We start from the raw sequence: 13,332 nt of genomic DNA, 5'->3' as shown, positions 1-13,332 counted from the left end.
TGAAACGTGATAGTAACATTCAATCTTTTAAAATTAAGACAAAATAAGCTGGAGCTTCAACTCTCACACAAAAAAAGCAGCAGCTTCAGAAGTAAGTTTTCTTGGCTACTGATAACAGTATGTCATTTGGATACAGTACAAGTTCATGGAAAATATGAGGTTTCTCATCCCTGATACTTTAAAAAAGAATCATTATCCAATAGTGAAAAATAAAGCTGAAATTATGTGGTCATGGTATGGTATGGCATCTCAAGCCTGGATGTAGAACAGGCCTTGCACACAAGAAAAAGCTTCAGAAACTGCATAGAATTCAAATAATTTTGTAGAAAATAAGTTTTATTTGGCTCCTTTCGTACACTTTTTCAAAAAGAAATGCACATTCATACAGTTTGCCTTTCCCAGTGCATGCCTGGATTTGCTCACATAGAGCCATTAATATCAAGGCAAAAGGTGCCTTTGAAATCATTTCAGACACATTGTATTTTGACTGTAAAGCATCCAAAGTTACTATTTTCTAACTATAAATTGGAAAGAAACGTTCCAGGTGTTTTTTCGATTCACACATATAACTGTCCCACAGAGGGAAGAGGAGGCAGACCTGCAACAAAGAACTGTCTAGCCAATGGCTAATACTCATTTCAGGTAGAGCTAAAGATAGGTTCTCTGTTCCGTACTGAGTTGGGATATAAAAGAAGAACCCAGCTAGGTAACTTCCTCTTTTTGAAAGCTCCAAAACAGAAATGATCAAACATTGCTTTAAAACTACAAATCAGCCATTGGTAGTGAGAGCTTGTTTGCAGAGAAAGCACTCTTTCCCTGGTTGTTTCTCATGGCCAGGTCTCTTTCCTGTTGATGGTGATGATGGAATTTGTATCTTCTTAAACACTTCACGAAGAGGAATAAATTCAGCTCATCAGGCTTCCATACAGCACAAGAGGTATTAACCCATCAAGTAGCCCCTACAGAAAAAAATTTAAGTTAGAAAAAAAAGTTAGCAAACACAGGCAGCACTCCTCAAAAATCAAGAGACGTAGCGTCTTAAAACAAGAACTTCAGACTGCCAAAAACTCTGCTGATCAAGGCTATTTAAAACAGTAAATCCTGTCCAAAGTACAAACTGGCCAGCTTAACTACATGCTCCTTCCTCAGTTGATTTTCTTCAAAGAACACTGAAAATGGATTAGCCTGTTTTCAGCCCAGCTTCAGTAATTGTTTGGAATTCTTGAAGCCCAGATTACACCCAAGGAAAGGTTCTTTATTTGTACCCTTTACACAAACTACCAGTGTTAAAATATTCAGTATAACCCAACATTTTCTGGTGCTCAACACAACTCTAGTCTCTTTTTCTCTTCCTTTCTCTGAAGTCCTGTTTCTTTAATGAGTTTAAGAAAGAGAACCGTTAAGACATCTGTGTATTCAATGAAACAAGAAAATACATAGCACGGATTAAGCAAAAAAATAGAGAGCAGGTCCCTATCCAGTTACCTGCTGCCAGGGAACCCATCACTTCTGTGTTAAGAAACATAATTTTTAACTACACTGAAGATGTTAAAAAAATATTTAAGAAAGGAGGAACGACTGTCATTGTTAAGTCAACACCTCATGGAGCTACTCCGGAAATTACCTACCAGTACCTCCAAACATCAGGCTTCAGCTATTCTAAATGAAATAGATGGACTGAGAAATAAAGAGGGGGAAAAAAATCGAAAATCCTGCATTTGGATTTTGCATAGCCTGAAAGCTCCATATCTTTCCTACTTTTTGATCTGTGAATACAGATGTATTAAAATGTCACATATATTGTATGCTTCAATGTTATGTTCAGTTTTCCAGCAACGAAAAAACCTGAGACATCAGCTTTACTTTAGGACTGCTTTGGATGTTTCTGCACACTTGTCATCACTGTCATCAGTTCTAGTTATGATCTCTCACGTACACTGTCACTATAAAGAACTCATTTGCCTTTCTTCAAGTTCTTTGACACTCCTCAGTTACCTTGTAATTACTTTTACCTGACCCGTACATACTCAGTCTACCTTAAAATTCATTGTAAGTCAGACTCACTAATCACATCTTACAGTAGGTGGCCCCAAAAGCATCCCACCTCATTCAAGGTAGCTCGTTCCAAAAAAGCATTGAAAAAAGCAACTTATAGCCAAGCTGCAGATCTTTAGCATACCTCGTTGTATTTTCTGCACTCTTAAACTTAACATAGGCACACACGAGCCACAAAAGAGAGAAAAGCTGAAAGAGTATTAAATCACTTACGGCAATTTCATCCTCATGAAAACTCTGGCCATGAAGAAGCTCAAAAGCACGCTGACAAATCCAATAAAGAGCAAAAGAAACCTATTCAGCTTGGGGATATTTGGTGCATTGGATCGATCCAGAATTATGAATCCTAGGCCGCCCATTGTGAAGAGGAAGCTGGACGCGAGCCCCTCCATAATATATTGCCCATTTACTCTAAAGAAAAAAGAAGAGGGGAAAGGGAAGAAGAGTCAGCAAAAGATTAGTTTTAAAGAATCTATTTACATTTCAAACCCCATCTACTCAACCTGCTGTACCTGTACAAATATACAGGATGATTAACTTTGATGGCTGACTTTCTAACAAAAAGTAGGTATGGAAACTGATGTTATGCAATTACATCAAGGCTTTAATACGTAATTTATCTCCAGGACTGACAGTCTGCAAGGTGACCAGTCAAGCATACTAGGGTTTTTATACATAATAGTGTATACTAACGGCTACCACACAAGCTCATCAGTTTTCAGAAATATCTAGTCCAAAGTCGCACCTGGTTTCGTAGATGGAACCATGACCCCTGGGCCCCTGAGCTTTCCAACTCTTATTTCCATCCCAATGTTTAGGCAGCAGTGCCCGAATCTTCATCTTGCTACAAAACCCACTATGTCAGCGCATGAAGCACATCTACTGGTTCTAGCACACAGCAAAAGCAGTTCTTGCCTGCAGTATGTTTTGCTACCAGCTCACTGAGTCTGCACATAGACTGTGGGGACCCAGCCCAAAAGTGCGCCCCAGGGCTCTCTGTCAGTCCACACTGCTGGATTTCCTTCTTACAAAGCTTGGACTGAGAGAGGGGAAGCCAAGATGTAGAGAGAATATTGCACCTGGATCATGAGTCTCCTGCTTCCCACAGTCACTGAACCTTTTTCCTATCCTTGCATTAGCAATACTAGCAACTTCATAAAAGTGGCATGGATGAAGCTAATATGGATGCTAATACAGAAATGAAGATTATTGTTATCATCTCATATTCTGAAAACAAACAATTTCATCTTCTTTCATGTTATTTTCACTGAATTGTACTAAAGTGCTATCAACTCCCTGCAGTAGCCCGATTCATCTACATTGCAGCAATTCAAGCCAGTCTGAGACATACGCCACATCTAGTCCAAGGCAAAATCTGTATACAAAGCATGTCACAGACCTCACAGATTTAAAGAACTTTTTTGGTATTTGACAAATAACATTATTTGTTTCCATGCCAAAACAAAAACAAACAAACAAACAAAAAAATCCCTCCACCCCAAAAAAGTTACGAATGTAGATTGAACACTCTTCAGACCAATCTGTGACTAAGCAATCTCTAGCTTACTTTCAGTAAAAGAAGCGAAAGACTCAAAGAAGACACCGTTGTTACACACTTGTAATTATTTTTCCCACTCTCTGACACAAGTATCCCCATTACATTAGAGTTTAAAAGGCCAGAACTGAAAGCTCCACAAACATTATGTATGCTGCTATGAAATACGAACAAATGTGCCCACACCCACTATAAAACTCAACTTTAACAGTAAGGGTTTGGAAGAGAGATAAGTACTGCCAGCTCCAAACTTAATCCTACCAGACTTTCCATTTTTAAAAGCTTTAGAAGGACTGAGCTTTTCTATTTCCAGTGATTTCAATGCTTGGTTTTTTTTTTTAACATTTGCAAGCCAGGGACAGATATAGAACAGATCCTAACTTGCACAGAGAGCTGAAAAAAAAAAAAAGCAGATGCACAGCTCTGTAAGACAGGATTATTCACTTGTGCTTATTCATTTGCAGCACCTCGCTGGCGGGGGCAGAGCCCCGCTCCTACCCTTCTACCTGTACGCCAAGAAGGCCACCGGCCGCTGATGCCCGTGTTCGTCTGTCATCGACCCCACGCTGGGAGGTTCCACAATCACGTCGTAGATAATCCCTGTACGGAGAAGAGCAAGCATCGCCTTTGACTCATGAGCAGCAAACAGCGAGAACTACTTTAACACCTCAGGGACGCTCAGAGTCGGACGAGGTTCGTGTTTTAGGACAGATGTGGAGCCGGACAAGGGGTCAGCGTCAGCAGCGGCGGCTCCGCTACGCGGGGCAGGGGCCAGCAGCGCGCTCCGCACAGGGCGGGCTCCTCCGTAAGCGGGGTCTCCCACCCCCACCGCCCGCCCCACCAGTCCCGGCCTCACCTCCCGTGATGAGGAAGTAGGACACCACCACCAGCGCGTAAACCGTCATGGCCGAGGGCATGTGCACCCAGCTCGGCCGCTTCAGCTTGATGTTGGGGCACTCGAGCACGGCGAAGGGCAGGCGGTACAGCGTCTCCATGGCGGCGGTGCGGTGCGGCCCGGTCCGGCCCGGCCCAAGGGACAGCCGCGGCGCCCCTGCTCCCTGCCCGGCTCGCCCCGCCGCGGCCGCCCTCCACCACCGGACACGAAGGCGGAAACGGAAATTGTCTGCCGCGTCCTGACAGGCCTTAACTAGAAAATTTTTAAAAAGCCAACGTAAACGAAAAGCACACAAAAGTGACACCAGGCGGCAATAACAGACAAAAAGCAGACATTTTTATTCTGCACGAAAACTTCTGGAAACGCAGACCGCCGCCGCCGGGGGAATCTATCTGTCTTACTCACCTGCCAGGACCCTGCAGCCCTGACGTGTCGGTGCTGGGTAACGGCGAGGCGCTTGGGGCGGGGGCATGGGCGGGGCAAGCTGGGCGGGCCCCGCCCCCGGGCTGCGCAGCCACGTGGCCGCCCCGCCGGGTCCCGCCGCGCTGCGGGGCTAACGGCCGCGGACACGCGTGTGCGCCTACGGGTACACAGGCGCTCGCCCCCCGCCTCGCCTATGGAATACCCGCTACGGGCCGGGGCAACACGGGCTCTGCAGCCGCCCTCGAGCACTGCGGCGGAAGGAAAGCCCACATCCCGCGAGTGAGCTTGCACCGGCGGGCAGGGGAGACACGGGCCCGAGGACCGGAAAAGATCCAGAGTGGGTCTCACCCGAGTACCCGGGTTTGCAGGGGAGTGGGGCCGGGCTGCCCCTTGTCTGCCCAGCGGGATGTGGTGTCCATCCTGGCCTGCAGCTGGAGGAGACCCCAACAGCTGCACACTGAGACAGGGCGGGGGGAAGGACATCAGAGCAGTAACTGCTGAGAGCGAGCGGGGTACCTGGGTGCGCACAGACCGCCCAAGCGGGGTACCTGGGTGCGCACAGACCATCTGACACACTCCTGCAAGTGCTCAAACACCTCATTGGCCCAGGCCAGCAGCAGGGCCAACCTGCCACTGTCCTCAGCTCAGCTGAGGCTCAATATGGAAAGAAGCACCCAGGCAACATGTAAGGGAAAAAAATTCCCCATTTTGAGTGGAAACTTGTCTAGTTCCTCTTGCTTCATGAACAGGGATGGGGGGAGCCTTTCTCAAGCAGTTCCTGTCTTCTCTATAACTTTACTTGAGCTGAGGCCAAGTCTCCTGACAGCACGGGAAGTGTTTCCTTCAGAAAAGGCACCTGACAGCCAGGGAGTCAATCAGAGCATTAGCTGAAAAGAAGTAACAGGTCCATTAAAAAAAAAAAACCAAACACACACCCATACATAGGAAGACTGATGCCTTTCAGCAGACACAATTTAACACCGGAGAGAGGCAGTAAAAACCATCTTAATTCCAACCTTTCACTCCAGGTTACGCGTTTAAAAGCGCACGCTCCAGCTGAATATTCCCTGCCTCACTGAGCCGCCCAGCCTCCTACCCACTGCCCAGAGGGAGGGCACCGGCCCCCATGAGGGCTGTCATGCCCCTAACGACTGCCCCCACACCTATGGTGCAGCCATTTGGTCGGAGCATTACCTTTCAAAACTGTCTGAAAAAAAAAAATTAAAGGCTTTATTACCATTTCACTGACACTGCCTAATAACCGCTTCTATTTCTGCCTACAGTGGTGACACCACTTCTCCTCACTCATACCTCAGTTGCCTTGCAGTGCAATCATGTCATTATAATTAGCTGTTTTCAGTCCTAGCCCTCCTACTTGGAAAAATCTCCCTCTCCGTGAGATTTGCCTGTGACATTTCTCCTAATCATTCCAGAAGTATTCTCTCTCCATCTTGCCTCCTTTCCAAAAGACCCAGAGAAAACTCACAGCTTTTAATATAAAACAAGAGCACTTTTGAGGCAGGTTAGACCCACCTGCCCTACTTTCGGCTTCAGCTTTAAAACCATTTTTCCAGCATGCCAAAGTACTGAAGTTTGTACTAGCACAGTAAGGCAACAACTAATAGAATTTTAACCTTGTAAACTAACTACAGTAATAGCAACTAAAAATGTCAGGGAACTAACATTAGTCTTAGAACCTTCTCTCATTAGCTACAGCCTTTAGAACAAGTTTTAGCATAACCCAAGCTGAGGAGAAAGAAATGCTTCATACTTAAAGCTACACAAGTGAGCCACAATATTTATCCATTTTGAGAATACGGACAGAAATATTTTAACAACTTGGGACACTGTGAAGAAATTCTTGGCAGGGTACATCTCCTTACACCCTGTGTCATGTGAAGTCAGTTAGCCTGCATCATCACAGCCATCTCCTGCCATCACACCCAGGAAGCACCAACACCCAAGGTACTAGCTCACTGCCGCCAAAAGGGCAGGTCTTCTCATCAATGCACTTTTCTGTGACATGTTTCTTGGCTGACTGTACAGCCTGGAAAGCTTCAGAGGTAGGCACGGTGTGAACACACAGCATACAGTCAGGAGGAGGAATTTGCACACCTCTCGGAGCCACAGCCTGAGCAGTCTCTACAAGTGATCTTAAAAAACCTCTTCAAATGGCATCCTCACCATTCCCGGTAAGCCTGTAATCACTCAGTAATTATTTCTCCTCCTTCTTTATTCTGGTGGTGGGCTCACTACTTTTTGAAAAAATAGTTATTGGTAAAAAGAGACACCCACTTCTTGTCAGTTGAAGAGTAGTTCCAAAATTCAGAGCTGGGGGTGAAGAATACCACTGCACTCACAAGTAATGCAAGAGTTATCCTGTGTTAGAGCACTCCTGAGTAGCATTAGAGGCACATTTACAGTTGTCTTTACACAACAGAATGAAGCAAAGCATCAAAACAAGCCCATTTCCACCTTTTACAATTGCTCTTTACATTATCATTACATCCTCAGCAATAAAGAAACAGAACTTTGCTTCAAGTTCCAATACCAGAGACCTGAATTGCTACTCTAAAACCTAATTCTGGAAGCCATTAAAGGTCTATCCAGCTGGGCCCTGGAGCTCTGCTTGTGTGCTATCTGTAACTGCTGACCCAGGAAGTACCTAACAAACACACAGAACACAGCAGCTGCTGCTCTCTTCCAGGAGATCCAGATGTAGCAGTAACCTGTCTGGTGGATACAGCACTCGCTTCAAGAAGTCAGACTGTTGCCCCCACCCTCAGGCTCGAGTAACAGTAACTATAGCACATACTATTAAAAAAAAAAAAAATCTACCTTAGGCCTATACTAGCTCTCCTCTTCATCTGACATTCTCTCTTCCAGTCTTTAAAGTCTTCGTTTGCCTTTCTTTTTCAGATTCCCAACTTTCTTCTGAGCCAAGTCCTCTGATGACTTCATACACAGCTGTTGCCATGTGTCTTGATTTAGCCCACACTCAGGGCTGAACAGTAACAGTTCTCTCTCACCCAATGTCCCTTCCCCAAACGAGGAAGGGAATTGGGAAAAGGAAGGAGACTCATGGGTTAGAAGTTAAGCAGATTTAATAAAATAAAGAAACCAATAACAACAGAAAACACACAAAATTATATGTATCTATAGAGCACTTGCAAGTTGCTCCAGGAACAAGGGAGGAGAGAACAGAGGAGAGCAAAAAGAGTCCCACCTCTCCTCAGCAAGCCCTCCCTTTTATAGTGAACTTGATGTTAATGACATAGAACACACCTGTGGGCCAGCCTGGGTCAGCTGCACTGTATTTAACCGCTAAGGGCCTTGATCACCATGGCTGGCCACAAACTGAAACCAAATCCCAATGAAACCAAGACACCATGGAAAAAAAAACAACCTGCATTGCTCAGAGTTGCTCCAATCCCTCTACAGGATTGTGAGACAGAGCTGTGAGTCCTGTTTAACCAGACCTCCTTCCACCTGCTTGACTCCCCTTGACTGCAGGCAGCACAGAACACAGCATCCTGACTTACAGGGTTTGTTGCACCAAAACCAAATTCTGCGTTATACAAGCTGTGAGAAGCAGCTCCTACCAGCTTTGACTAGCACGAGGAATGACAGGACACAAGAAAAGTGGAGCTTTCATTTATTTGGCTGAAACTGCAAATAGATTCACTTTGACTTCTGGCTCTGTGCTTGTGCCTTCAACACTTTCACAACAATCTTCTGCTCCTCAATAAGAAAAGCTCGTTTGATTCTGGAAAGGAAAAACAACAACTTTAGGACATGTATCCACTTAAGTGAAAACACAAAAATAAGACAAAGTCACAATTAGTTTTGCTGTCTCCAACAGTCACTGTACACATGATGTTAGTTCCACAATTACACACAAAGACAAACCATTGATGTTCTTGTCAACATCAAAAGACGGGGACAGTGACACTGCATGAATGTAGAGGTTTGGGGAAGAAGGCCTAGCGTGCATGCAAATTTAGGGTGAGTGGCTTGTAGGCAAGGTAATACCTGATGGCTGAACACTGGAAAAGTTACCACCTTCATTAACTTCAAAGGCAAAAAGCAAAACTCCTCACTAGCAAACTCATTTAGCTGTTCTTAAAGTCAGAACTGGTGAGAACATGGACCCGTTGGAGGGAGTCCGTAGGAGGGCCACGAAGATGATCAGAGGCCTGGAGCACCTCTCCTATGAAGAGAGGTTGAGAGAGTTGGGGCTCTTCAGCCTGGAGAAGAGAAGGCTCCAGTGAGACCTTCTAGCAGCCTTCCAGTACCTGAAGGGGGCCTACAGGAAAGCTGGAGAGGGGCTTTTTACAAGGGCAAGTAGTGACAGAACGAGGGATAATGGTTTTAAACCGGAAGAGGGTAGATTTAGATTAATATTAGGAAGAAATTCTTTACTGTGAGGGTGGTGAGACACTGGAACAGGTTGCCCAGCGAAACTGTGGATGCCCCCTCCCTGGCAGTGTTCAAGGCCAGGTTGGATGGGGCTTTGAGCAACCTGGTCTAGTGGAAAGGTGTCCCTGCCTGTGGCAGGGGGGCTGGAACTAGATGATCTTTAAGATCCCTTCCAACCCCAACCATTCTATGATTCTATGAAGCCAGCTGTGGTCAGTTCTCTTCCTTAGAACTACAGAAAACTTTATGTGAGTCCAGTTATGAAAACAAGAACAGCTCCCCTCCCAGGATTAAAGATTCTTTGCACATCAACAGAGAAAACCCTGACAGGTCAAGTCATGCCTAAGTACGAGCATTTCTGGAAGACACCTAGAGCCACCATGCAGATGGACCTACGTGATGGTACTCACACATCAACAACCCATTTGACAATTTCAAGTTAAAAGCACAAATATACCACACACTTTTCTACCTTGAAACATTAAAACACCATTCCATATGCATTTGGTATATAGAGCTACTGCCACAGTACACAAAACCTACCGAAGATGCCTAAATAGATGCAGGAGAAAACTTGCCAATTACATGGAAGGAGGTGACTGTATTTTTTGTTTTAGGCAGAATAAATTATACATTAAAAACAACCTACCAAGCTCATGAAGTGTTTGGGAAAACTCAAAAAGAAACTGGCTTTTAACACAGAAAAGTTATGCTACAGATCTGCAGCTGTAACAACCTGTCTTCAGCAGCACCTAATGCGACTGAACTTACAACTCAAAAAAAAAAATGCTGCACTACATACGAAAAAACTGGCATTAGATTGCTAATTCCGGAGATCTGCTTTGATTACCATTCATAGAGATGACGTATTCTCTGTAACACACATTTTTTCCTCAAACTTGCCAAGGAAGTATAGTATGTACAATCGTTACCCAACAAAACAATTCAGTGAGGCCCATCAAAGGTCATCTTAAAGCTTAACCACAATAAAGATACTTAACATGAAACAAATTAATATCTTTTAATCCCCAAACACCACAAAGAAGCCAAAAGCTCAACTGATCTTACACGAGCATCTTTGCATTAGACAAAAGAATAGGACAACAGAAGAGAAAACCTTTACTATGAGGGTTCAATTACCATTTAGCACCAAAGCAACAGTGCAGTAAGAAAACATGCAGAACATAAGCTCTCTACAAAGGAGCTCCACATGAAGTAACTAGCTCAAATCCAAGGGACAAAATCGCACACATCATTGCTAATGTGCCTCGTGCTTACCCCCTCCATTTTATTACACTAATGTCAGACAAGAGTCTTCAAAGTTTTTGCCCACATTGTGAAAACACAACGAGATGTAAAAATCTCGTATGAAGTAACCTCAAGAATAAAGTTAACTTTCTGTAAGCTTACCTGTCACGGACACACTTCGCACACATGGAACCACCATAAGCTCTGCTAACATGCTTCTTCGTTTTTGACAGCCTCATAAGAACTTTAGGACGCACAGCACGAACCTACAGAAAGCAAAAATGAGAAGTGTATCATAAGACAATAATTTAGGATAACAGCCATATCAAGACAATTCACTTTGATAGTTTAAAAAAGCAGCAACACCTGAAGTTGACTATTCAAGATGCAAAAAAGTGATGGAAGTCGCGGTTTGTTGTATGTGCCATCTTCAGCATTCCTAAGCTGATCTTTTCATTCTACCACAGGGGTTCACCAATCCATTAGTTAAAAAAATTGTTTATAAAAGAGATTGTTTTCCCAAGAGCAGGAACTGTTCAAAGATTGACATTACTCAAGCATTCCTATCACTGTTAAGAGCAACGGTGTTACACCCAGAAAACAGTTTGGAGAAAAATATGTTAAAAACATTCATTCCTTTTTTCTAAAACTGAAAGTCAAACCTGGCTTACGGTTTTTTTTTTGAAAGCCCAACTAATAGGTCCAATTTAGACTTTCAAACCTGTTACAGAATCACCTCGGTCTAGCTCTTAAAATTTCCATCAGTTACATCTTATAAAACAAGAGGGTTCAGATATAACAGCAATGAGAACCACAAGCATTAAAAACGCACTTACTCTCTAAGCTTTCAAAGCTTACTTTACCAGTTAAACTTTACAACATTTGGATAAGAATACTTTAAAAAAGAAAGTTGTTCAAACAAGAATTCATCAATAAACAGGCAGATTATACTAATTGAAAAGGCTCTTTGTACTGAAAATCACTGCTGTAAAAAAAAAAAATCTTATGCCAGTAAGGCTAATACTTACACCACGAAGTCTGCCTGGGCATATACCACATGCTGACTTTGGTGCCTTTCCCACTTTCTTAGTGTAAAGGTAAACAATCCTGTTCCCGGGTGTTCGGGACCTAAGTACAGCAGAAAAATATTCAGTTAATGTAACAATCAAAACTTAAACTTAGCTTTCTTAAACAGTAAGTTTTCTTAGAAACTATGTCTTACTTACAGTCTGGTCTTGTTGGAAGCTGTGTTGTAGGACAACCTACGGCGGTAGGTCAGGCGCTGAACCATTTTTTACACCTAAAGTAGTCAAAACCAAAGCAGCACTAGTTTAAGGTCTCGATGTCCACGTGGAAGTTCACATATCACAGCATCACCGGCACTTAAGCACTAAGCTAGATCTGAATCAGCAGCTGCTGAGTCTGTATTAGTATTAACAAAATTAAAGCATTTCCTCATCAATGACAACCAACACAACTTCATTTAAAAAACCAAAACAAAACAAAACACGTGACAGTGGATAGAACGTGATTTGCAATCAAGATTCATCCGAGCTAACTTAAATGCAGTTCAACATCCTGGTCTTGCTTGTATGATGTCATGCTCCTCTAGAAAAGCGTTTAAAGCTTTACCAGCTGCATATTTTCTAGTCAAGGTAAGCTTCGCTGGCAAGGCTGAAAACTGAGCTGAAGCAAATGCTATCTTTTCCTATCTCATCTGACAGCAAACCGCATCAGCCACACTCTAAGCCCAGACCGGAGACTTCTGCGGGCCCAGCACAAGGCGATGAGGGCAGCTACACCCGCAATGCTCCGCTTCTGCGGGGAGCAACGCCCCAGCGAGGCGCTGGCCGCCTTCAGAGCTCCTCAGGGCCACCCCCGCCGCCGGGACTGGCACCCCTCGGGCGCTGGGCCGGGGACAGGCGGAGCCCAGCGCCGCAGGCCCCGGCACCGGCTCGCTGCGGCCCGGGAGACGCGGGCCCCTCTCGGGAGCCCCGCCGCGGAGGCACAGCCCCTCCGCCGCGCAGCTCTGCCCCCGCCGCCAGCCCGAGCGCGGGCAGCAGGGCCGCCGGTCCCTCACCACAGCCCCCCGGGGTCCCTGGCCACCCCCACCGCCCGCCGGGCCGCGGATGAGGGCGGATGGGTGCTGACGGCCCTCAGCCACCCGTCGCCATACCTGGCGCCGCCGGACCCGGAAAAGGAAGCGGAAAGGCACGGGTCAACATTGAAATAGTGGCTCTCTTGAACCCGGAAGAAATAGCGGCGCCTGCGCGCTGCACCTCGTCTCCTGGTCGCAGTGGGGCGTGGGCGCCGCCATGTTGTACGGCAGCGGAGGTGCATGGGTGGCGCCATGTTGTACGGCTGAAGCGAGGCGGGCGCCGCTCAGCGGCAGGAGCGGGGCAGCCCCGGCGGGCGGGGGCAGTGGCGGGGCTGGAGGGGGGGAACTGGGGCGGGGGGACGTGGTGAAGCGCGACAAGGTCCCCTCTGCTGCAGATGCCTCACTTTTCCCAGGGATTCTATGCACATGCTCTCTCCCTCTACCACCACTTTTTTTAATTTTTTGTTTGTTTTACTGAAAAACTATTTTTCTAAAAGATCGGGTTCTTCCCTCAGAAAGAACATTTTGTTCTTCATTATGGTAGTTACACAGCTGTAGGCCCATACGCCATTTCTCAGTCTGCTCTTCTAAGCTCTGAGTTACAAGTCACTCATACACTTTGGCTTTTCCACGCCAAAC

At 45.4% G+C, this 13,332-nt stretch overlaps 2 protein-coding genes across 5 annotated transcripts in view; both read right to left on the bottom strand.

The window, feature by feature from the left end:
- Positions 1–315: 315 nt before the first annotated feature.
- On the bottom strand, positions 316–4,733 carry OSTC (oligosaccharyltransferase complex non-catalytic subunit). Its single transcript, XM_068403407.1, has 4 exons — positions 4,467–4,733; positions 4,117–4,210; positions 2,269–2,466; positions 316–959 (listed from the first exon to the last, which is right to left on the bottom strand). The coding sequence occupies exons 1-4, from the start codon at positions 4,603–4,605 to the stop codon at positions 941–943; spliced, it is 450 nt and encodes a 149-aa protein (XP_068259508.1). The 5' UTR covers positions 4,606–4,733; the 3' UTR covers positions 316–940.
- A 3,834-nt stretch (positions 4,734–8,567) lies between these two features.
- The window catches only part of RPL34 (ribosomal protein L34), a 182,607-nt gene continuing 177,842 nt past the window's right edge, over positions 8,568–13,332 (bottom strand). Inside the window, exons 1-5 of one of the 4 annotated variants that reach the window (XM_068403308.1) lie at positions 12,902–12,911; positions 11,822–11,897; positions 11,624–11,723; positions 10,758–10,861; positions 8,568–8,694 (exon numbers count right to left, since the gene is read on the bottom strand). In XM_068403308.1, coding sequence (XP_068259409.1) covers positions 8,610–8,694; positions 10,758–10,861; positions 11,624–11,723; positions 11,822–11,886 — 354 coding nt within the window. In that variant the 5' untranslated portion in view covers positions 11,887–11,897; positions 12,902–12,911 and the 3' untranslated portion in view covers positions 8,568–8,609. Of the gene's footprint in view, positions 8,695–10,757; positions 10,862–11,623; positions 11,724–11,821; positions 11,898–12,675; positions 12,741–12,771; positions 12,799–12,901; positions 12,912–13,332 lie in introns of those variants that run through there. The other 3 variants (XM_068403309.1, XM_068403310.1, XM_068403311.1) reach the window with 3 other exon arrangements.

This window comes from Nyctibius grandis, chromosome 6 (genome assembly GCF_013368605.1).
Source record: "Nyctibius grandis isolate bNycGra1 chromosome 6, bNycGra1.pri, whole genome shotgun sequence".
NCBI lineage: Eukaryota > Metazoa > Chordata > Aves > Nyctibiiformes > Nyctibiidae > Nyctibius > Nyctibius grandis.
This window is presented reverse-complemented; position numbering and strand designations above follow the sequence as displayed.